The 24,776-nt window shown below is 38.9% G+C and overlaps 1 protein-coding gene across 2 annotated transcripts in view; it reads right to left on the reverse strand.

Annotated features, from left to right (window-relative positions):
- Positions 1-24,776, reverse strand: part of tmem145 (transmembrane protein 145) — an 81,937-nt gene that overhangs the window by 33,632 nt on the left and 23,529 nt on the right. Inside the window, exons 4-7 of one of the 2 annotated variants that reach the window (XM_057833887.1) lie at positions 22,035-22,121; positions 19,133-19,234; positions 5,126-5,210; positions 4,754-4,825 (exon numbers count right to left, since the gene is read on the reverse strand). In XM_057833887.1, coding sequence (XP_057689870.1) covers positions 4,754-4,825; positions 5,126-5,210; positions 19,133-19,234; positions 22,035-22,121 — 346 coding nt within the window. The remainder of the gene's footprint in view (positions 1-4,753; positions 4,826-5,125; positions 5,211-19,132; positions 19,235-22,034; positions 22,122-24,776) is intronic. The other variant, XM_057833888.1, reaches the window with a different exon arrangement.

Below are 24,776 nucleotides of genomic sequence, written 5' to 3' on the forward strand. Positions count from 1 at the left end.
CTGGACGACCCTCTCACTCATTGTCACGCTCAATCTGTAATGACGCCGTTTTACCTATATAGAGAGCGCAGCGCAAAATGACTAGAGTGACTTTTGGCAGCCTTTGGAGCCATATTTTAATTGGCTAAAGCCTTGCAATCCCTTCCCCTATGATTAGAAATATCACGAGAAGCAATGTGGGGAAGCAAGGTGGCAATTGATCTTTGTCTTTACGCCTTAAGTTATTTCCCAACGCAGAGAAGATATATCAATTGCTAGCACGACGCACAGTCATGGGTGCACTTCCCATCATGCATTTGGGATGGCCACAGTATCATTTACTGAAAGCTCAACAAATACACTAGATAGCAATATTTAGTCACAATGCACAAGTCACAAGTCTTTCTATCTGTAGATCCCTCTCACAGAAAGAATGTTAATATTGTAAATGCCATCTTTAGGATTTATTGTCATAATAAACAAATACAGTACTTATGTACTGTATGTTGAATGTATATATTCGTCTGAGTTTTTATTCATTTTTTTCTTAATGCATTGCCAAAATGTATATGATCGGGAAAAATGATCAGGAATGATTGGAATTGAATCGGGAGCAAAAAAAAGCAATCGGATCGGGAAATATCGGGATCGTCAGATACTCAAACTAAAACGATCGGGATCGGATCGGGAGCAAAAAAACATGATCGGAACAACCCTAATATTTAGAACTTAAATTCAAATATTTGGTCCATGATATTGTGTATTTCCAGTACACTTGGTCAAACTCATTTTGTCATGGGCCACGTTTGGTTTCCTTAGGTAGGGGCATCATGACAGTAGACACATGTAAATGTATGAAATTCTGTGAATGTGAATAGCGTGACTGAGAGAAATCAGGGACAGGTTAAAAAATACTTTTTTAAATATTAATGTATTTTAAATTGCAGGAGGCGAAAACCATCTGCAATTATGCTATTTCAGCAAGAAACTGGAATCAGAAAGACCTAATTTGGTTTTAAGGGCCAAACAAAATTATGTGGCGGGCCAGACCTGACCCACTGGCTGCGAGTTTGATACCTGTTTCTGTGATATCAGCCAATACTCTCATCTGCTGTAATTTATCAGGATTTGAACTGAGACACGACTAGTGGAGATATAGGAAAATAAAGCCAACTCTTATTTGGACTATTAATGGGATGAACCCCAGTGGATCTGAGGCAGTTAAATTAAGTGGAGCTGCAATTAATAAAAGTCAAATTCAACTCAACATAGCAAACAATAGGACATACTTGATAAGTGGTCTCCCATCCTGACAGCGCGAACACTGGCACAAATGCTGCTCGTCATGTGCTGTAATTTCTCCACACGGATAGCACGTAACATTCTTCACACTTTCATTTTATATTCTGAGCAGCAATAAGTTTAAGAATCACCAAAAAAAAAAAAAAAAATCAATACAGGAGAAGTCACGTGGATGATATAACTTGGGGAGCTGATCACGTCTCTGAAATGTTCCATTTAGTCGTGCCGTGTATTCTTTAAACGAAACGGAAGCTTCGCGCTTGACCTTGGCATTTTATTTCACACTCACTGCGTGAAAGGCAACATGAAAGATGTTTCTTGCAAGATGAGATTTGAAAAATGCACAGAGGCTCCAAGTAGCCAGGTAGTGTGCAATGTGATCTGAACAAAATATTTACAGCTGATGGGCACTTTTTCATGCCTTTGTATGGTTAATTACGTCAACCCATTTAAATAAATTGAAACACCCCAAACATCTTGTAATGTATGTGCTTTTAATAGAGAAAAACAGCACTGTGATTTACGGTTTTTTTTTCATTGTATATTTCCATCTCTCAAGAGAGGTTGCGTGCCTAAAGTTTACTTGTAATTCATATAGTCGATTGCAACACAATGCTATACCTATACCTAAGCAACAAACACTGATAATGGTGCAGAGATGCAGCAAGGTCTAACAACTGAAGACTGTTTAAGACCACTTAGAACAGATTTGCCAATTCTAGGGAAAATGTCACAGCCAACCTTGCAAGATCTGCTCTAGGTGCAGGTTTCTGTTCCAACCAATCCAGCAAAGACAGTTTAACTACTGCAAACAGCTTCAGTGACCCTCCTTTTTCGCATTAAATGGGGACCACAACCTCCCACGAAAAGTGAAAAACCGTGAGGTAGTGTTTAATTACAGTACTTGTGTGATGCATGGGGGGAACTTTCCGGACACACACTTTCCGGATGTCATATAGGTCCAATCACGAGCGAAGAGATCGTGTAGAAGGGATATGAGGCTTCATTTGCGGGTAAAAAAGAAGTTAAAATTTTTCCCTCAAATGTTGGAGGTTTGTGGCAGGCTTTGGGTGTTCTCAAGCGGGTAAAAAAAAATGGTGAAAAGTACCATTGAAAATGGCCCTGCCAGTCCAGGAGTGTTTGGAGGTGATTGAGTGGTCCATTTGTGGGTAAAGCTTGTTGATCCTCCTCGTGAGGTGTTGGAGGTTTGTAGTGAGCTTTGCGTGCTCTCAAAGCGGGTAAAAATGGTGAAAGTTAATGCTGAATATCACTTCGGAGATACTGGAGGTGTTTGGTGGGGATGGAGTGGTCCAATTTTTGGTAAAAAAAAATTGTTAGAATTCCCCCGGACGTTGTGGAGGTTTGTTTCGGGCTTTGGGTGCTCTCAAAGTGGGTAAAAAAACGGTGAAAAATCCTCTTGTTCAAGTTCCCCCACGACTGGAGTTAGAACAAGTTAAGAAGCTGGGCAAGGCTGCGATGTGAGCAACCAATCAGCTCACGAGATAAATCCACTCTTATTTGTTCAATTGTTTGTCAACCAGCATAGAGGAGAGTGCGATGGTACGCTGCCAATCAGCTCATGGGATAAGGCCATTATCATTGGTGGACTGGTCCGTGGATCACAATTGGGGAGGCTGCTATGGTGCACAGCCAATCAGCTGACTGGATGAAGTCACTCTTATTGGCGGTCTCATTAGTTGACCATAATGGGAGAGGCTGAAATGGTGCTCATTGGTGCTCTAATGTGTCAAACCTGCAGCAGGAATCAATTCCACGCCTTGTATGAGTGCCCGTGTGTATGTAGAAAGCCCGAGTCATATTTGCCTTGCGAAAAAATGTCTCCTGCAACCAGAGGTTGCGCTAGACTTTTTCGTTGTCTGTCATTTTGACTGACAGTGTCATAAAAATCTGATCATAATCTATTTTTACCCGTCACTTACATTTTTAAAATGATAATAATGACATATTCAGTAGTATTTAGTTTTTATTCATTTTTAATTAATATTCTGTCCGAACAAGCTTACCAAGAGGCAAACAGACAGCGCAGTGCACCAATCAGCGACGGGCAGTTAGCAAAGCGACGAGGGCAGGACGAGGGACTTGCGCGCAGAAGTAAACATACGAGGAGAACGTAGTTTATTCAACATGGCTAGCGCGAGACAGACTGTTGTCGATGTCTCGTGTCGATGTATTTTAGCTCATTTAAAACTGAATTTACCGCGGATTGGAACATATTCTCGGCTCTCCCGCCATCCGTGTTGTTGTAGAGACGACTTTCGGCGCGCAAGAGTGACGTTGCTCGTGAAGAACACGTCACGCAAATAAACAAATCTGATTTGTCGATTGATTTTGTACCTACTCGAGAGGCTGTGTCCCAGACTTTTCTCTAAGTGTTTGAAAAATACAGGGAGAACAGTCTGGCCGTGCCAGGCAAGCACTCAGTTGCCTTGACATTTTTCCGAGTAAGGCCAACGACGTCATGCATCAAGAGAGACAATAGCTAATTAATATGCTCACTCGCCACCTTGTGGTCTGGGTTGTGAATTGCAACCTGTCAAAATGACAGATGGACTTCAGTTTTTTCCGTCACAGTTTTAAAAAACCGGTCAACGACGGAAAATATTCGGTTAACGCGACCCCTGCCTGCAACTCAAAATGAAACAACATGTATTTTTTTAATTTTAATTTTTTGATGAATATTTCTAAAAACCCTTTTACGAGACCAAATTGGTGAAAAAGTGTCCTCTTGATCGGTTGGAATGAAAACCTGCACCCTGTGTGACCCTTTGTAGAATAGTTTTCTCACCCCGTTCTAGACCTCGAGTGTCAAAAGAAATTTTCACACACAATTTCAAGCAACTTAATACAAAAATGTAGGGTTTTATTTTAGACCTATTAGACAAAATTGAATGCCTTTTTAAGACACCTTTTTAGCAAGAATGACAAACTCGATGCAAAAATTTTCGCTTTTACTGACCACAAAAAAACGATATAACGAGCCGTATCTAGCCCCCTTGCTTGCTTGAGTTGCCTTTCTTCTAAGACGTATAAAACAGATAACGGGAAAATCCACTTCCAGCCAGATAAACGCCACCAAAGGTAGAACAAAAAAATGCATTTGGGATTTCAATGTTTGATGCATGCCTTCACTCATATCTAGGTAACTATTGAGAAGGCAAAATTGTCAGTGGAGATGGGACCCATTGCGCACTATCTTCTTAAATGGTTGCCTCCTGTGAAGCTGCTGGCATTGAAAATTTAAAGTGAACTGATAAGAAAACAAGCCATATCCCATTATACAGAATAAAAAAGCAAAAGTGCCGCCTTGGTGGAAATTTCATGACTACAAAGCTCTTTTATCGCCTCCAAGGGGGCCAAGGAACATGAGAAGCTACTCTTATCCCATCAAGAAAACATGTGAATTTCACAATAGAGGAAACAGACCCTGAGATGGACTTTAAAAGGTACTTACAGGCGAAGTAGCAGGAGAGCAGGAACACCATAGAGAAAATGACCAGAAATGTAATGTCTGTCTCCAAGATCCCTAAGGAACAGAAATAGAATGTGTGAAGAGGGAGGAACAGGTGAGCTGAAGAAGTCAAAGCTACCAAGCGGTGCACTCGACCCGGTCGAGACAATAAACGGAATGACAAAAATCCTTCTGTCCCTTCCACTCAGTTCATCCATCATCGTTAATCCATCCATTAAGGCCATTTGTCCACTTCAACGTGCTTTATTGGCCGTGCTAAGTGGCACCTCACTCGTGCCATCACGCAATTCCTCCCGTAATTGTTCCCTCTCTCTCTCTCGCTCTCTCTCTTTGAATAGTTTCCACTGCTCTTACCAAACTCGTCAGCCGAAAAGTGCTGCGTCCAGAAAGACTGTCCGTTGGTCAGCTTCATTTCATACTCCAGTTGAAGGCCATCACCCTATGAGGAAAGACACAGAAGTACTTTTCATAAACTTCTTATTAAGGTGCAAGTAGTGGCTGACAGGTGGAGGGTTTTATTTCAAGATCCAGGTAAGTGTTTCTAGTAAATTATGGCTTTCAACCAATTTCATTCATGATAGGAACATTGTATGGCATTTGTGTTCTACTGTATGTATAGTTTTTAATACATTAATGCATAAAGGAATAAGATAGTGTGTATTATAGGCCTGCACAATATATCGTTTGAACATCGCCATCGCAATGTGCGCATGCGCAATAGTCCCATTGCAGGACGTGCGATTGTTTTGGGTTTTTTTCTTTAATGTAAACTTTAGTTTTTCTTCATAAAATCAGCAATTGTAGAGACATAGCTTCCTGAATCCATTTCATGAACACCAATCTTCATCATTCACAGATAAACCAATTTAGCCTGTATTAAACGGTATTATATGAATACTAGGGATGTCTCGATCGCATATTTTTGCACCTGAGATTTTGAGATCCTGCTGATACTGAGTCCGATCCAATACCGAAAAAAAAAGAATTTTTTTTTTTTTTTTGATATGATGCTCACAGCCTCTCACTTAAATAATGAATGAGTTGCCACAGCCCACTTCAGACTCTGTACCAAGCTTTACGATGATAAATGCATTTGTCCCTTTATCGAGTCTCTGTCCAGATCAAAGCTACAAACCTGTCAATCATCGTTACCTTTAAGTACCAAACGCCAGTTGCACTGGTGACCAAGAAAAACAGTTTGGTCGTACTGTTTTTCAGGAGGAAGGGTGAGAGGGTGTATGAGCATGAAGCATAAAAACTAGGGCTGTCAAAATGATCGCGTTAACGGGCGGTAATTAATTTTTTTAAATTAATCACGTTAAAATATTTGACGCAATTAACGTACATGTCCCGCTCAGACAGTATCCTGCCTTTTGGTAAGTTTTACAGCAAGGCTTTTTGTGCTGTCTAACAGCGAACTCTTGTGGTCGCTTTGCGACATGGTTTATTGTTTTCTTGCCAGTTCAATATGGCTGCACGACGTCTCGGGCTGACGCCTACGTTGTAATGTTGTGCTTATATGATCCTTGGACAAGATTTGTCCGTAAGTATGGTTGTTGTAAAGAATGTACATATTATGTTAGTAAGCGAAATGTTATATTTTTTGTATGAGACGCTTTTTGTTTATGTTTAGTGAACCTATATAGCGTGCGAAGCTAACATTGTTGCTAATGCAATGCTTGTGTACTTTTTTTTTGTAGTTTTACGACGGTCTAAAGAGGACAATGGTTTGAGGCCATTTTATTAATAAATCAGATGAAAAAGGAAGAAGTCTGATTATTAAGGAGTCGTTCACTAGCTGTCTAGCTTTGGAAAAAGTAGACGCTTCGGAGTGAGGACAGCATAGACTGATTTAAATGACAGTAGAGTGAAATGCCCACTACAGTCCTTATGTACCGTATGTTGAATGTATATATCCATCTTGTGTCTTATCTTTCCATTCCAACAATTTATTTTACAGAATATATATATAATTTACAGAAAAATATGGCATATTTTATAGACGGTTTGAATTGCGATTAATTACGATTAATTAATTTTTAAGCTGTAATTAACTCGATTAAAAATTTTAATCGTTTGAAAGCCCTGTGACGGCCCCTGGCCGTTTAATAGTTAATTTTCTGAGGTTCTTCCAGTCAGCTGATCGACGCCTCCACCAGCTGGCTGCTTCCCCTCCCACTGTGACGACAGCTGATCGACGCAGGACGGACCGACGACGTCAACGCCGCTGATTGGCCACGGAAAAAGGCGCCAAGCTTCTTAAACCTGCCGCTGTCAATGTTCTAGGAGGTCGCATTTGACAGTATTGTGTCGCGGTCCTCCTCGCCAGCTATTTGCTCGCCATTCACTCTCGTTTGCATTTGATCGCTACTTTGATACACTCCCGCTTTTTTCGATGAGGTCTTTTGTGTTTATTCATTATTGGATCGTTTTTGTTCACCACTGTAAATAAGAGCACTGAAGCAAGTAAGGGTAAGTCGCCATTTCTGTTCAGCCCGTTTTCTCCTGTTTTGTATAGAGTAGGAAGTTAGGTTAGACGCTGTCTTTTCTTTGTTCCTTTTACGTGATCAGGGTTTAGTTAGCAGGTGGGGTTTAAGTGTAGTTCCTTTTGTTTGTTGTTTGGCCTGGGGTTACCCTGAAGTCACGCTTCGTCGGCATTCTGTATATATTCATTGCAAGTTTGATTGTTCTGTAAATAAATTTGTGTCCACTCGTACATTTGTGTGGCTTGTTTTATGTTACGCCCTTTGCGAGCCGTCTTTGGCACGTAACAGCCCTGATAAAAACACACATATATATTTTTTTCATTTTAATTTTTAAAAACCCAACCCTTTTCACCCAATTCCGATGCTCTGAAAAATGGCGCGATTGGCCCGATTTCCGATTATGTGATCGGATCGGGACACCACTAATGAATACAGTTTGGTCATAGTGAGCCAACCAAAGTCTTCCTAAACAGAGCTATTCAAGTCTGGAAAAATTATTCTCGTTTTAATATCGCAATATATCGCAAACCCACAAAAAATTACAATGTCAGTTTTTTCCAATATCGTTCAGCCATAGTGTTCAAGTGTCGATAATACTTGAGGGAGGAAAAATTCTATTGAGTTAGGTCTTTATGTTAATTAAAACTAAAATTGGCATACTCATTCCAAAAATGCACTCATTTTTTCCCCCCTAGAAAGTCTTTTTTTTTTTCTCCACAGCTTAATTACTCACCATGTTGTTGCTGCTTGCACAATACAAAAGCCGTTTGTAAAAAAATAAATGGTAAATAAGCATTGTAGTCATGCCTTTTTTTTATTTATTTATTTTTTACATATTTCATCGTATGTCAATCTTGGATCATTTTTATTAAACAAGCACAAAGGTTAAGTACCGTAATTTTCGGACTGTAAGCAGCTACTTTTCCCCCTAATATTGAATCCTGCGGCTTATAGTCAAGTGCGGCTTATTTGTTGATGTATTTGGGTTAATAGGTAACACTTTCTTTGACGGCTGCGTCAACACTGCCATAACTTATAAGACACTCATAATTATGACGTGACACTATCATGGGCATTAATGAATGTTTATGGCAGATGTCATTAAGTATCATCCGGCAAATTATGTCACTAACTCCATGTATGTCCAGCTCGCATCTTTTACATCCATTCAAAAGTGAGATAATTTGCTGGATAAGACTAAATGACATTTGTTATAAGTATTTATTAATGCTCATGGCAGTGTCATGTCATAACTATGATGGTTTTATGAGTTTTATGCCACCACTGTCAAATAAAGTGTTACCAAATACAATAGCTAGCAATTAATGAAACAACTGGAACAGTAACTGAAGAAATAATTAGCACAGAACATGAATTATGAGTGTTATTTACATCTGAAGCACTGCAATGCATGCTACGAGGCATGTTGGATGATAATAGTGTTGACAGCAGGTGGCAGCAGAGGTTGACTGTCACCCCCAAGTGAGCAGTGATGGGCAAATGAAGCTTCTTGAAGCAATGAAGCTTTGCAGCCAAATGGTTCATTTGGTCTTAGTCTTATGATGCCACTGTCAAATAAAGTTTTACCGGTTATTAATTTTTGGTGTAAATATCTCATTATACAGTGAGGACAGCTGCGGCTTATAGTCCAGTGCGGCTATCTATGAACAAATGCCATTTTCGTGTCAAATTTGGTGGGTGGCGGCTTATAGTCATGTGCCCCTGATAGTCCAAAATTTAAGGTAGTCTATTTTTCATATCTTTTGTTTTTTTCTTGTAAGTTTTTTTTTTTGTAAATACTTAATGTGATCGAGTAAAATTGTTACAACTTTTGGATTGTGCACACATAAACTGAACTCAAGGAAAAATGTGTTCCTCAAGATCATCATACTACTATTGATATGATATACCAGCGATTGTCTCATTACATAAAGAGTAATTCATTCTATTCTATTTTAAACACTGAAGCAAATTTATTTCAATGATTAATGTTGAGATTTTCTTTCATTATTCTCATGTTTAAAATAAAGAACAAATCCGATCCCTCGTGGTAAGGGTTTCAATCTATTTTTTTTTTCAATTTGGGGTGTCTGATGGGAATAGGGAGAGCTTTCGCCGAGAGACAGACACTATTTGAGGAAAAACAGCCTGTTTTTCCCTCCCGCCAGTTTCATCTAGAAGCAATACAACATCAAAAAGAAAAATGTTGGCTGCTAGGCAGCTAAGCTCCTACAGGCTCACCAATTCTTCACCAAACATGTCACTTTTTATTACCCCTAATTCAAATCTGTACCTCTCCACTCCAGATTCCTCATCGTTATAAGAAGAGGAAAACATTTGTCGCTCATCTCGGGAGGTAAGAAAGCGGTGTTGGTCTGCTGTTTCTACCGCTGTCTACAAACCCTGCCAGTGTGGAGGAAGTTAGCGGAGAAAAAAACAAGACTGCTTACAGGTAAATGGACTCAAAATAATAATTGTAGAAAGTAGGAAGATTACATGGATAATAACCATAGCAACTGTTTCTACTGATGTCATGAGGCGAACGATGGATGGATGACGAAGAAGGAGGAGAAGGAAGAGGAGGAGGCTGAGCTTCACAGGGGTCCTTTCATCTACTCAGTGGAATAAATCCACACTCAAGTGGATGTTTGAAAGGTTGGTGTGAAGGCCGTTGACCTGTGGTGAGCCGAGGAAGGTGTTCTCCTTGAAACGTTAGTGTCCAAGGGTTTCAAATAGAGCAACCTACTAGTGTTTTAAATTAGTCGCTATAGGTAGGCTTTGAAAACATGATTTCAATCGAGAATTATATTTTCAGTCAGATTATAGCTTCGTCACGTCAGTCACCCGAAGTTAAGATTTAAATCAGTGTACATTCTCCGCCCATATTAGATTTCTTATCCGGTCCATAAAAATTCCACCTGAAAGGTCCATCGTCTGCCAGCCAGACAATTTGCTGCCTCCCAAAGGAGGTCATTTGCTTTCATGACTGGCAATTCAGCACCAGTTGATTGCAGCCAATCAAATGTGTCTCCATCTGTCGAAGAGACAGCACCATAAACACAAATGTGCTGGATTTACCGAAAGCTTTTCTTACTAGGGGCAATTTACAATTTTAAAGCGTCATGACCGCCATTTAAGGTCATTTGAATTTGACTTATAACGATGTCATCATCTTGCAATTGACGGATAGACGGGTGTCCGCTATCATGAATCAAGCCGAACTGGTCATTAAAGTTAACTGATGAACGGCAGCACATTGGAGCATTTTGCTGCAGTCATCCATCTTCGTGGTGCTAATGGCAAATAGAGGCACTTTAGGCAACATGTAGGAACAAAGGAGGAGAGGAAATATTGTTGCCGAGTAAATAAGGGACGGTGTGAAGCCAGCGTTGACAGCAGAAGGTTTGAAAGAGAATAGCCAAAAGATTGCGAGTGACGGCTGGATATGAGTTGAAACAAAATAGGGAAATTGGCCGGCGGGCTCAGAGTGAAGCTTTTATATCCGAATCCAAGAGCATTAAGCGGCATGTCTATTAGCGGAGCCTGGCGTGACACTAAACGCCACTCTGTTGGAAGCGTCCATTCTAATCACATCCTGCCTCTGTCTGCAGCAAAACAAACAAGGACACTCGGAGACGCGGCCGGAATGATAAGAAGGTGAAAGCGCACAGGCGCATATAGTGGACTCAAACCCACGGTCTGCTCACCCATGGGTGTTTCTTTATTGCAGTGATTCCGGCGTGTAATTCCTTTAATTTAAGAGAGCTATCAGTGAATTAATCATGTTTCATTTCCATTGATGGCGATAGATGTCCAATCCATTTGAACTGGGCTGTGCTGGCAGAAAATGATCACTTCCAGCACTCCAAGATATTATGTATTAGACATCTATCGTAGTCGATGGTGGCCACTGAGTTAATAAATGGCTGTTATTGCATCACTGGCCACATTTACGTAGCGGGTAATAACCCTTTCAAAATCGTGTTTTTGGCGGTAACCCAGTTATGCAAGGCCATGTAATGAAAATGTAATGTAGGGCTGTAACAATACATCAATCTGATAGATTGTTTATTGAACTATTGAAAAACAGTGGTCCCTCTTTTTCGCGGTTAATGGGGACCTAAACCCACTGCGATAAGTGAAAGTATAATGTAAAAAAAAAAAAAACTTTTATGTGACTATATTTTAATAAATGGTTTTTAAGCACTTCAAATGCAATAATCATTACGTTTTAAACATGTTACTTTCCCAACGAATAATTTTTAAACAAAAATAAAGTAGTAAAAAAATTCTTGGCTTTATTAAATGCTTCATTGAGTGAATCCACTCAAATCCGCTCAAGCTGCTCACTTACACACAAAAAGTTGCCACAGCAACTGTTAAACAAGTTAAACGATGATTGACTCATGCGGTGCTTTGAAGTTCGCGTCTCTGGCAAGATCAAACCCAAAAGTCTGTCAATCATCGTTAACTTTAACTGACCAACAAAGAGCAGGGAGAAGGAGGAAGTGAGGGAGAGTGATCACCTCAGGAGAGCTCATCTGTACTTATTTATTTTTTAATTGAAAAAAATAATCCACAGTGGACTGAGGGCGCGAAGTTTGAAGCGCGAAGTAGCGAGGGATCACTGTAAAAGCTATTGAAAAGCAATAAAATGTCACATTTAGAAATGCCACGTAGTTAAATAGAATGGGTTTTAATTGAACGTCTGAATTTCCAGAAACAAAATTGTCACGAACAGAAATCGCGTTGTATTTTTTTTATTGCTTTAGGTGAAATGTAAATGATTGTGTTAAATGTATAAATATTATATTGATAGAAGGCTCTTGAATTTACTCAAATCAAAAGTGAAACATGGCAGACATTGTATGTTGGGAAAAATTGTATCACTATAAAAAGAATCGATTTCCATCCCTAGTAAATATGTTCAAAACCCCAAAATTACGGTGGCTGTAAAGTGCCAAACACAACGGCAATAATATAACAAAAAAAAAAGAACAAAATATGCAAAACACCATATCATGTAACAAAAAAACAAAAAATCACGTAATAAAAAAACACAACGGCAAATAATGTAACAAACATATTAAAAAACACAACGACAAATTACAAAAATCAAATTACATTAAGCGACCTGAAGAGGTAGGTCCCAGTAAAAAAAAAAAATTGTTTTTTAAGTGTCGCTGATTGGATGAATTTACCGGAAAGGGTAGGTATTGATGAACTAGGAAGTTACTCCGCTTCTGGGGTGGATTTTCAAAATAAGCATTACTAATGACTAAAGATGCACCGATACCGATACTAGTATCGGCAGGGGGCGCCGATCCGGCCCGAAATGGTGGTATCGGTATTGGCGAGTACCAACAAAGACGGCGCCGATACCATTTACCGGTCCATTATTATAACATGTGACCACAGCCTTTTTTTTTTTCCTCCTGGCGCTCACTACACTCTGTCTCCGTGTTGTGTGATGACACGTGAACACCAAGCAGCTATCGCTATTGGCCTGCTCCAGACCAATGAGACCGGCCAATAGCCACTCCTGACCAATGACAAGGCCGCTTGGCGGCGCCGACATAGCGGCGGTCGGGAAATATTTCAAAATAGAAATCCCGTCAATTAAAATCAATGGCTGCATGCAAGATTTGTGGCCTGAAAGTTTCGAGATGTGGAGTTAAATCGGCCAGTTTCAATACCTCGAACATGATAAAACATTTGAAGACGAAGCGTGAACGAACACAACGAGTTTAAGCCTGCAAGAGCAGGACTGCTATGGAAGGGCGCTGGACCGGTGCAACAATCTCTGGTCAGTTCACTACGTCAACTGTTTCCAAAGTAGGGTTGCCACCTTTCAGAAATAGAAATAAGGGACCCCCCCCTCCTGAAAAAAGGAGGCTAATAGAGAGACGGGATGCTGTGGTCAATTATTATTACTTATAATTGTTAGCGTCCGCAAATGCGGAAACAAGGTTGGACCTCGAAGCGGACAACAAGCGGGAGATACGTACAAGGGTTTAATGATTGCAAACAAAAAAATAACACGCGACCGCGGGATAGTAGAAATAACAAAAGGAGTCCGTGACAGCAGGTCGACGGAGCTCAATACTACAAACTCGAAGGTTAACTAAGATGATAGGCAGCGAGCCAAAAAGTCTAAATAAAAACACTCAAATACCTGCACAGGGTCGAGGTTACAAACGAGTGCAGCACACTAACAGAAAAAAACCAATGCAGGGGCGTAACAAGCAAATGTAGCGAGACTATAGTGCGAGATGTCAAATGGCAATCAGCAAAGCAAATATCTCGGCAGCCTTCTCTGAGCTCACCCGTGCTTAAATGCTGCGTTGATTAGCCTGCATTGGATTCAGGTGCGACGTCAGGAACGCCCCCACTAACAGCCCAGCAACAAAACACAATCTAACCAGCAGCAGAATGTGACAATAATGTCATGAAAGTTGCACTGTTTGGCCTTTGAGAGGTTTAAAAAAGTTTACTCAGTTCATTCAGAGTTTATTATTATGAACTTATTTTTTACTTTCTTAGTGTTGGGCTAGTATTATACTTTGTACAAATCCTTTGCCTATTTTGCAAAGGTAAGCAACAGCCTGACAAAGCCTTGATAGCAATGATTTCACATCCAATTATGTAGCTCTTTGGGGGAGGGGAAAAAAAAACCAAAACAAAAACATATATATATTAGGGCTGTCAAATTTATCACGTCAACGCGCGGTAATTAATTTTTTAAATTAATCACGTGAAAATATTTGACGCAATTAACGCACATGTCCCGCTCAGACAGTATTCTGCCTTTTGGTAAGTTTTACAGCAAGGTTTTTTGTGCTGTCTAACAGCGAACTCTTGTGGTCGCTTTGCGACATGGTTTATTGCTTTCTTGCCAGTTGAATATGGCTGCACGACGTCTCGGGCTGACGCCTACGTTGTAATGTTGTGCTTATATGATCCTTGGACAAGATTTGTCCGTAAGTATGGTTGTTGTAAAGAATGTACATATTATGTTAGTAAGCGAAATGTTATATTTTTTGTATGAGACGCTTTTTGTTTATGTTTAGTGAACCTGTATAGCGTGCTAAGCTAACGTTGTTGCTTATGCAATGCTTGTGTACTGTTTTTTTGTAGTTTCACTACGGTCTAAAAAGGACAGTAGTTTGAGGCCATTTTATTAATAAGTCAGATGAAAAAGGAAGAAGTCTGATTATTAAGGCGTCGTTCACTAGCTGTCTAGCTTTGGAAAAAGTAGACGCTTCGGAGTGAGGACAGCATAGACAGATTTAAATGATAGTAGAGTGAAATGCCCACTACAGTCCTTATGTACCGTATGTTGAATGTATATATCCATCTTGTGTCTTATCTTTCCATTCCAACAAATTGTTTTACAGAATATATATATAATTTACAGAAAAATATGGCATATTTTATAGATGGTTTGAATTGCGATTAATTACGATTAATTAATTTTTAAGCTGTAATTAACTCGATTAAAAATTTTAATCATTTGACAGCCCTAATATATATATATAAACGCGGTGGTATCGGTATGGTATCGGTATCGGCCGATACTGCATAGCCAGGTATCAGTATCTGTGTTGGGGCCAAAAAATGGTATCGGTGCAACACTACAAATGACGCGAACGTGGCTGCCGCTATAAAAGATTTGCCATTGTGTTTTTCGATTTGCTGTTGTGTTTTTCGATTTGCCATTGTGTTTTTCGATTTGCCGTTGTGTTTGGCACTTCACGGCCACTGTAAAAAATGGCCATATTCTGTTTTATAAAAACCCAATTACGTCACTGGGTTAACCCTTTCTTAACTGAATACCTGACCTTGTAAACCCACTTTCAGGTCAGATAGCCCCTTTGAAAGTAATGTCAGCGCATGCACCAAAGAATTTGGTCTTTTGAGACATGGTGATTAAAATTAAGTCCCAATTTGAAGTATTTGTAATTTACTTTTGAATTATAATTCTTACAAGAAATTAATAAGGGAGGAAAGTGAATTGCATGGAGTTTTATTCGAAATTCAGTATCGGCGCCAGCATTAGTCTGTAGTTTCTCAAGCCACCTGTGAACCGCAATAACTGATTTCACAAGAAAACGTAGTGTTTTTTTATAACAGAATAATGGATTTGAAAAGAAATAAGAGTTTAGATTTAGCTCTCATACATCATGGAATATAGACAAACATTTTTTGGGCAGAAAAGTATTATACATTACGAATGTGGCGTATCAGGTGTGGTCAGGTGTGGTGTATATATGGATTTTTTCTTGAATTATTTTTTAAATTTGAGCGGTGCAGCTTATAGTCAGGTGCTCTGTGGTGCAGAAATTACAGTAAACTACATTTAATTTCTTGTTTTAAAAATGTGAAATTTCCAGCATTATCCAAAAGCCCTATGCCAAAATGAGCAATGTGCATTTCTGTCTTTTATAAAATAGTCACCAAGGTCATGTTAGTATTTATGGTTACAGGAACAAAATGTTGTTATCCTCTTCTTGCTAATGTCTTGAATCCATTACTAATCCTGCTTGAAATGCGGCATGCTCTGATGGGGAGTCATTCGCCATGTTTTCATATAAGCTTATGCACGTTGCGTTCAAGCAGCACAAAATTTGCTGTAAGTTTAGAGACAGTGTTGGCCAGGGTTCAGTACATTTCTTTCAACAAGGTCTGTTCCAGTTTCAAATAATGTTTGATGCAAAAATACCGAGGCGCCCAGGCTAAATATAAGCTGACGTTGATTGAAAATCCACAGCGAGCCAGCACAAAAAAAAGCCTCCAAACATGCACTGAATTACACATGCCTCTTTGGTATTTTGTATATTTTGCCTTGCCGGTGCTTACTCTGTAAATAAACACTGCAAAGCGTATTATTCAAATTGCCAAACTGGTTCTCTTCAGCATTTTTTGCAGGGGATATAGTTCACTCATTGGTTTGAGCTTTTGATTTCTTGAGCTGCCCTCAATACGACAAGAAATGCATGGACGAATCCCCTACAGCACATTCCATAAAAGTTGTTGAGAAAAACAACATCTAATTGTAGGGTCAGTGACTAAAAATGAGGTCTAACTGACATTGTGACGACAATAAAAAAAGAGATAAATACATAAACAAAACAAAACAAAAAAAGACGGCATTTTAAGTCGTTACACTCCCGCAAAACAGAACGACGCCGATCCGAATATATGTACACAAAAAACATAGAACAATATTATTCATAATATTATATGCCGAGGCTGTGTTTGATGAATTCTAAAGGGCATATTTTTTTAATAAAATGTCAATCCAACTTCACATCATCTCAAGGGAACACAGTATCGACTTTTCGGCAAAGGAGACACATTTCATCCAGGAGGAGGCCGAGGGTAGCAAGAAAAAAAAGACTAATGCTCTACAAAGCGGTGGTTACTGTACTATAGAAATTACAATAAATTTTAAAAAATTTCATTGAAAAATATTCAAAAACAGCTCTCATGAAAATATACAAAATCTAAAAGGCAATAACTAAATAACAAGCAAAATATATTTAAATTGTTAAACTTTTGTCACCTTAAGGCAGCACTGTATCAATCGCTCAGTATATCAAAATGACATTTTATCCAAAAGAAGGATGTGTATAAATGCACTAATTAAAATAACCCTTCAGATAAAAGTGACAGGCAACTACACAATTAGTTATATATATATATATATTTTTTTAGAGAGACACTAGGAACATATGTAAAGCTGCTTATTTCAAACTCCAGGTGAAGAGTTTGTCAAATGACACAAAAACAAAATCGCAAAAGTAGCATCAATATCTCAAAAGTAAGGGAAAAAAAAGCTCTGAACCCAAACTGTAGCAACATATCAATAGACAATATAAAAATACTGAAATGTATGTATTTTTTATCCTCTTTAATTTAGTAGTTTGTTTCCTGACCGTACAAGTCAAAACACGTGCAATTTACCTTTCCCCATTGAAATTGACATTATATTGTCACGCGTTTTAGTAAAAATTGTTTTGTACTCCACTGATAACATTAAGAAATACATAGACTGCTGGCCAAAAGTATTAGCACCCCTGCAATTCTGTCAGATAATGCTCAATATCTCCGATGAAATGATTGCAATTCCAAATGCTTTGGTATTAATATCTTCCTTTATTTTGCTTGCGATGAAAAAACACATAAGAGAATGAAAAAAAAAATTAAATCCTTATCATTTTACACAAAACTCCAAAAATGGGCCGGACAAAAATATTGGCACAACCTTTAGGCAAAATAACTGCGAACAACCGCTTCCGGTATCCATTAATGAGTTTCTTCTACCATTCTTCTTTGGCCAACTGCTCCAGATCTCTGAAATTTGAAGGGTGCCTTCTCCAAACTGCCATTTTCAGATCTCTCCACAGATGTTCTATGGGATTCAGGTCTGGAATCATTGCTGGCCAGTTTAGAAGTCTCCAGTGCTTTCTCTCAAACCATTTTCTAGTGCTTTTTGAAGTGTGTTTTGGGTCATTGTCCTGTTGGGAAGACCCATTACCTATGAGGGAGACCCAGCTTTCTCACACTGGGCCCTACGTTATACTGCAAAATTTGTTGGTAGTCTTCAAACTTTATAATGCTATGCACACAGTCAAGCAGTCCAGTGCCAGAGGCAGCAAAACAACCCCAAAACATCAGGGAACCTCTACCATGTTTGACTGTGGAGACAAAAGCCTTTGAAGGCCTTGTTTTTTTCCTGTAAACTCTACAGTATGTTGATGCCTTTTCCCAAAAAAGTTCTACTTTTGTCTCATCTGACCAGAGAACATCCTTGCAAAATGTTTTTGGCTTTCTCAGGTAAGTTTTGGCTTAATCCAGCCTGGCTTTTTTATGTCTCTGGGTCAGAAGTGGGGTCTTCCTGGGTATCCTACCATAAAGTCCCTTTTTAATTCAGACGCCGATTGATAGTACGGGTTGACACTGTTGTACCCTCGGACTGCAGGACAGCTTGAACTTGTTTGGATGTTAGTCGAGGTTCTTTATCCACCATCCGCACAATCTTTCGTTGAAATCGCTCGTCAATTTTTCTTTTCCGTCCACATCTAGGGAGGTTAGCCACAGTGCCATGGGCTTTACACTTAGGGATGACACTGCGCACGGTAGACACAGGATCATTCAGGTCTTTGGAGATGGACTTGTAGCCTTGAGATTGCCAATGCATACATCCTCACAATTTTTTGCTTTTCGAGTCCTCAGACAGTTCTTTGGTCTTCTTTCTTTTCTCCATACTCAATGTGGTACACACAAGGACACAGGACAGAGGTTGAGTCAACTTTAATCCATTTTAATTGGCTGCAAGTGTGATTTAAATATTGCCACCACCTGTTATGTGCCACAGGTAAGTAACAGGTGTTGTTAATTAATCAAATTAGAGAAGCATCACATGATTCTTCAAAGGGTGCCAATACTTTTGTCCGGCCTATTTTTTTTTTGTTTGTGGAATGATTTAATTTTTTTCCCCCATTCTCGTTTGTGTTTTTTCATTGCAAGCAAAATCAATGAAGATATTACTACCAAGCATTTGTAATTGCAATCATTTTCTGGGAGAAATTAAGCATTATCTGACAGAATTGCAGGGGTGCCAATACTTTTGGCCAGTAGTGTATGTGTTTCTTCCATGTTATCAGTGAAGTACAAAACTGTTACTAAAACGTGCGACAATATAATGTCAATTTCAATGGGGAAAGGTAAATTGCGCTTGTTTTGACTTGTGTGGTCAGGAAACAAATTAAACTCATAAGTCAGGACAGCACTGCATTGACAAGACGCAGCGAAAACATGTGGCTGTGTTTGTGAGCAATTAAACATCAGGTCCCGTGGGGTGGCCACTTACTCCGCACTTGCTGAGAGCGATGTACCACCACCTCTCCCTCACTGAGCGGAAACTGCGGCCGCCCACGCAACTCAGCACCTCGTCGTCACCCTCGCCCTCCACCTGGGATTGATGACAGAGCGAGAGAGTGAGAAAGACAGAGAGCGAAAACGCTGACATCATCGTGATGGGATACATCACATTTAACCGCACGGAATGCTGATTTAATCGCGGAAGGGTGAAGGTGTGATGATGGAAACATATTTCACACTCAAAAATAGTTTGAAATGTGGCACACGCTTCACAAATATCTGTCATATTGAATATCACACCTCAATGTGATGAAAAAAAGGGTGCAATTTATTGGAATAAGACATTTTCCTTTTTTTTGTGTGTTTTTAAAAGGTGACGTAGATATACTTTGTATTTGCATGATGCTTTTCCACTGCACTGCATGCAGGGTAAACACATTCACATAATCACATAAGTATTTTTCTCAGCCTTACAGTCATTGATTAGCAAAGGCAAGAAGACAAAGGGCCACTACAGAAACCTGGACAGTACCGTACTAGACTGCAAATTTCACCACTACATGGCTGTTTGACCATTGAACAGTGGTTTTCATTACACATGTAATAGTGTGTACCAGATATACATAATTAGCGATAATTGTGAGGAGAGCCGTAACGTGCAGTGGAAAATGTGCAACACAAACAAATAAAGGTAGGATAAAAAAACTATTACTATCAATTTTCGGATGGCAAAATGTGAATTTTCAAGTCTTTTCATGAGTACCTCATAAAGAGTGATTAATGGGGCACTTGTGTGTAGTTCTAGTGGAAAAGAGCCAATAATAATGTTGCGTCAAGTAGTTGGCATCATGGCATGCAGTGGAAACGGTGTGTTTCTGTCTCTTTATTATTACACAGTGTAGTAAAACATTGTAAAGATAAAACTAGAAACGTTGAAGTCATCATCTATAGCAGTAATTAACTTTGAAGGCAGTAACTCCTCCGCAATATAGACTAATACAGTATCACATCCTCCCCTTCAGGGCTAATCAATACACTTTGATGCAGACTATGAAATGGACTCAGGCAGTAAAAGTGTGTGTTCGGCCTTGGAAAGAAAGGGAAAAAAAATATTAGATGATAGTTAAAAATGGTGTTTTAAAAAAGGATTTTTGCTAAGACTTGGACCATCTATTAAATATGTGTAGGGACTAGTATGGTTGCCTTGCAGTCTGAGATCCTGGGTTTGAATCTTAACTGTGTTTTCTTGTGTTCATTTACATTTTAAAAATATGTATGTGATGTTCGCCAAAGACTTAAATAGTACCACGGATAAAAAGAGATGTAGTTCTTAAAAGATAAATGTTAGCAAAAGTGGTTTTGATATTAAAACCCTTCATAATGTTTTCATTTTAAATCAATTTGTAAAATTATTTAACTAGTATGTCGCCATTGTTGTTACCGTTGCAGGGAGGTGACATCACATGGCCACGCTGCCGGTCTTCCACCGTGTCAATCTTTAACTGCATTAACATGGCCTCGGTTCTGCCCTTCCAATTTGAACCCGAGTGGAACATTAATGTGAGACAGCAAAAGCAAAATAATCAGGAAAGACAGGATGAGTCGAGTAGCGTTCATGCGACAAGTTCACTAGTGACAGCACTCCCCTGCTCTAGTGACGAGAGCAGGGGAGTGTTTGATGTCAAAAACTGTTTGCAGATCTTCACGTTAAACTACTGTGTGATCCAACTTATTCCAATATTATTATGGAGATAAGTAGCATCCAGAGCTGCCGTGTGCTTTACATATGATTAGGGTATACAGTGAAAAACAGCAGTTTGATTATTTTTGCTGATAGCCCGGGGCCGTGCATCACAACACACGAAAACGTTTGCCTCTACCGAGATGTCTAATGGCGTCTGTTGACGTCTTCCCTTATTTTTGTCACTTAAAAGTAGATGTCCAGCTTGTTGATCATCCTGCCGGTTACTTCTCGGTGAATAAGCGACACGGAAAACGAATAAATGTATTCATGCCCAGATTAAAATGACGCCTTATATTTATATTGCACATTGAGAACTAAGAGGCAAAGAAAGGTGAGTGGACACAGGCGTTCATTGGACCGCGCCATTTGTTGGCATAAGCTTCGGCAACACCTTCACAACAAACATAAGTATCATATAGTGAAAATACAATAAAAATAATATTCATATCTTTCAAAAAAATAATGTTCACAAAAAGAAAAGCGCTTCAATTTGTATTAATGAGGCTCTATTCTTACACAGTTAAACAACAATACAAAGAGAACTGGCATTCACAATCAGAATATGCAAATAGTTAAAACATGTATCAAAATATATAAATATATCTAAATGCAAAATCAAACTATTTAAACATTTTGGCAGCTCGTTTAGCTCAACAAATATGCTGGATGTCAATATTTAGTCACAATATACAAACTATGATGCTGGGAGCCATTATCAGGAGTCTTGTACGTTGTGAAGACAAGACTCAAATGAACGTAAAGTACAACGGACGCGCAGGAAATAGGAAACTACGGCATCAGTAGAGGGACAAAACACACTCATTGGCTTGATCTCTAATTTAAAACTCGCCATTGACACCTTGTACTGTACGTATTTAAATCACTACCTTACATAGTTAAAGAGTGACACTTTGGAAGTACAACAGGGAGCCCATGTGACGTCACCGCCCTTTGGCGTTAACAACAATGGAGAACGAAAACGAAAACATTAAGAGGGGTTTTAACTGAAAATTATTGTAACTCGTACTAACATTTATCTTTTAAGAACTACATGCATTTCTATTCGTGGTACCCTTTAAGATGTGAACGTGACTATGAAGACTTGGTTATATGTGACCCTGTCATTGAAGTACCCCGGTTGTCTTACCACACATCCCGACCACGTGTAGCGAGTGGTGAGATTGATGACCTGGTTGTTCTCAGGCCTCAGCACCGCCTCCTTCTGGTCGCAGTTCTGACACAGATGAGTCAACGTGAGATTAATACTGTACATATTCAATGTATCCACATGCTTTGGGTATATAGTGCACCGCCGTTATCCCAGTGGATACATTCCAAACCCACCCACAATATCCCTCCCACACGTTTTAAACACATTTAACCTTATTAAAATACACTTTGCAAATATATTTGAATCATAAAATAATAAAGCAAAAATGCATCCACCGGGACTGTTAGTGTTCTCCTGACGTTCAATAAAAAGCTGAAAAGTGAATCAGTGACTGTGGCTCTCATTTCGCACATGTGAGGGCATTACAGTCGAGATATTGTAAAAATGGAATGATAAAGAATGACTGCTTGAAAAAAATATATATATATATAATGTAATATAGTTGGGGCTCGAACGATGAACTGCCATATAGCAGTGGAACACTGTAATACATATTCATGCATTCTGCCCACCCTCGCAATATGGATTTTGCCTGCCACTGCCTACGGATTGCTGTAGATTATTTTGTAACACAATAAAAACTTGAAGATGATTATTTACATTGCAAGACAAACTGTGCTCTTTTCTAGTGTATATACACTTGCTGACATATTAATTGTCTTTTTAATCATCTCGTTTACCCTTTATGAGCGAGCCCACTCATGTTGCACAGCAGCAATATGACAGTATTTTATGAGGTGAGTCATTTATGTGTTGCAGTGTCAGTATTAATAGCATTATTGATTTGGTCACAGGAAAGAAAGAAATCCTCCACACAAGGCTGGTGGTGATCAATATGATATAACTTGCTATAATTGAAAAATGTCAACGAGGGTGGGCCAGAACTGAATGGCTTTGTCTGAAATCTGTGCTGCGTGTTATTGTTCTCGTGGAGGCAAAATAGGACAGACATTGAATATAGTATCGTAATTTTTCAATGTTTACAATTATTTTGTTTGTAATCATTTCGAAAAGCGATGAAGTAATCTAAATATTATTAAAAATTATTCATATAATCTAGGGCTGCAGCTATCGATTATTTTAATAGTCGATTAATCGATGAACTAGTTAGTTCGAATAATCGAGTAATCGGATAAAGAACATAAACAATTAAAATACCTGAGCTAAGCCTCAAATGGTATAAAAAAATTAATGAGGATCTAAGTACAACAAAACAACAATTGGCCATCTTACATAGCAAAAGTCTGCTAGCTTAAATGCAATAAAATTATAACTTTTTTCTTTCTTTTTTTTTTTACCATGTTCTTAACAAATTGTTCAAACAGATATTCCCACAAAAACGTTTGAATATACAGTGGTATGAAAAAGTATCTGAACCTTTAGAAAAATTCTCACATTTCTGCATAAAATCCCCATCAAATGTGAGCTGATCTTTGTCAAAATCACACAAATAAAAAAAACAGTGTCTGCTTTAACTAAAACCACCCAAACATTTATAGGTTTTCATATTTTAATGAGAATAGTATGCAAACTATGACAGAAGGGGGAAAAATAAGTAAGTGAACCATCACATTTAATATTTTGGCAGCAATAACTTCAACCAGACGCTTCCTGCAGCTGCAGATCAGTCTAGCACATCAATCAGAACTAATTTTGGCCCATTCTTCTCTACAAAACTGCTGTAGTTCAGTCAGATTCCTGGGATGTCTGGCATGAATCGCTGTCTTTAGGTCATGCCACAGCATCTCAATGGGGTTTAAGTCTGGACTTTGACTTGGCCACTCCAGAACGTGTATTTTGTTCTTCTAAAAACGATTCTGAAGTTGATTTACTTTTGTGTTTTGGATCATTGTCTTGTTGCAGCATCCATCCTCTTTTTAGCTACAACTGTCTGACAGACGGTCTCAGGTTTTCCTGCAAAACATCCTGATAAAATTTTGAATTGATTTGTCGTTTACTACAAGTTGTCCAGGCCTTCAGGTAGCAAAACACACCCAAATCATGATGTTCCCTCCACCATGCTTCACGGTGGGGATGAGGTGTTGATGTTGGTGAGCTGTTCCATTTTTTCTCCACACATGACGTGGTGTTATACTCCCAAACAATTCAATTTTGGTTTCATCAGTCTACAAAATATTTTGCCAAAACTTCTGCGGAGTGTCCAAGTGTCTTTTTGCAAACATTGAACAAGCAACAATGTTTTTTTTTTCAGTAGTGGCTTCCTCAGTGGGTCCTTCTATGAAAACCATTCTTGGCCATAGTTTTTCAGATAGTTGATGTGTGCACAGAGATATTGGACTGTGCCAGTGATTTCTAATTTCTTTTGCAGATTCTCTAGGGTTTCTTTTTTACCTGTCTGAGTATTCTGCGCTGATCGCAGGTCTTCCAGAGAACTCTTCTGACCGAGCCGGAAATTTGAGAAGTTCCAAAAGGTTCAGATACTTTTTCATACCACTGTACCTATAAACTAATTTATGAATGCATTAAAAAAAAACACTAGCTCAAACAAAAACTCCGCTTATGTTGGTCTTAACAGGCAGAAGCTGGATTCAGCCATGTGAAATGAGTTATGTCATATTTATTGTTGCCACTAAAGGGCAGTGTATCCACCCAAATCAATAAAACTAAATGCAAACACAAAAAACGAACCATTACAGCGCCATTTTAATTAAACGACTACTCAAAGATGCAAATTTTAATTCAAATCTTTTTTATAAT

Source organism: Corythoichthys intestinalis, chromosome 4, assembly GCF_030265065.1.
Source record: "Corythoichthys intestinalis isolate RoL2023-P3 chromosome 4, ASM3026506v1, whole genome shotgun sequence".
NCBI classification, from domain to species: Eukaryota; Metazoa; Chordata; class Actinopteri; order Syngnathiformes; family Syngnathidae; genus Corythoichthys; species Corythoichthys intestinalis.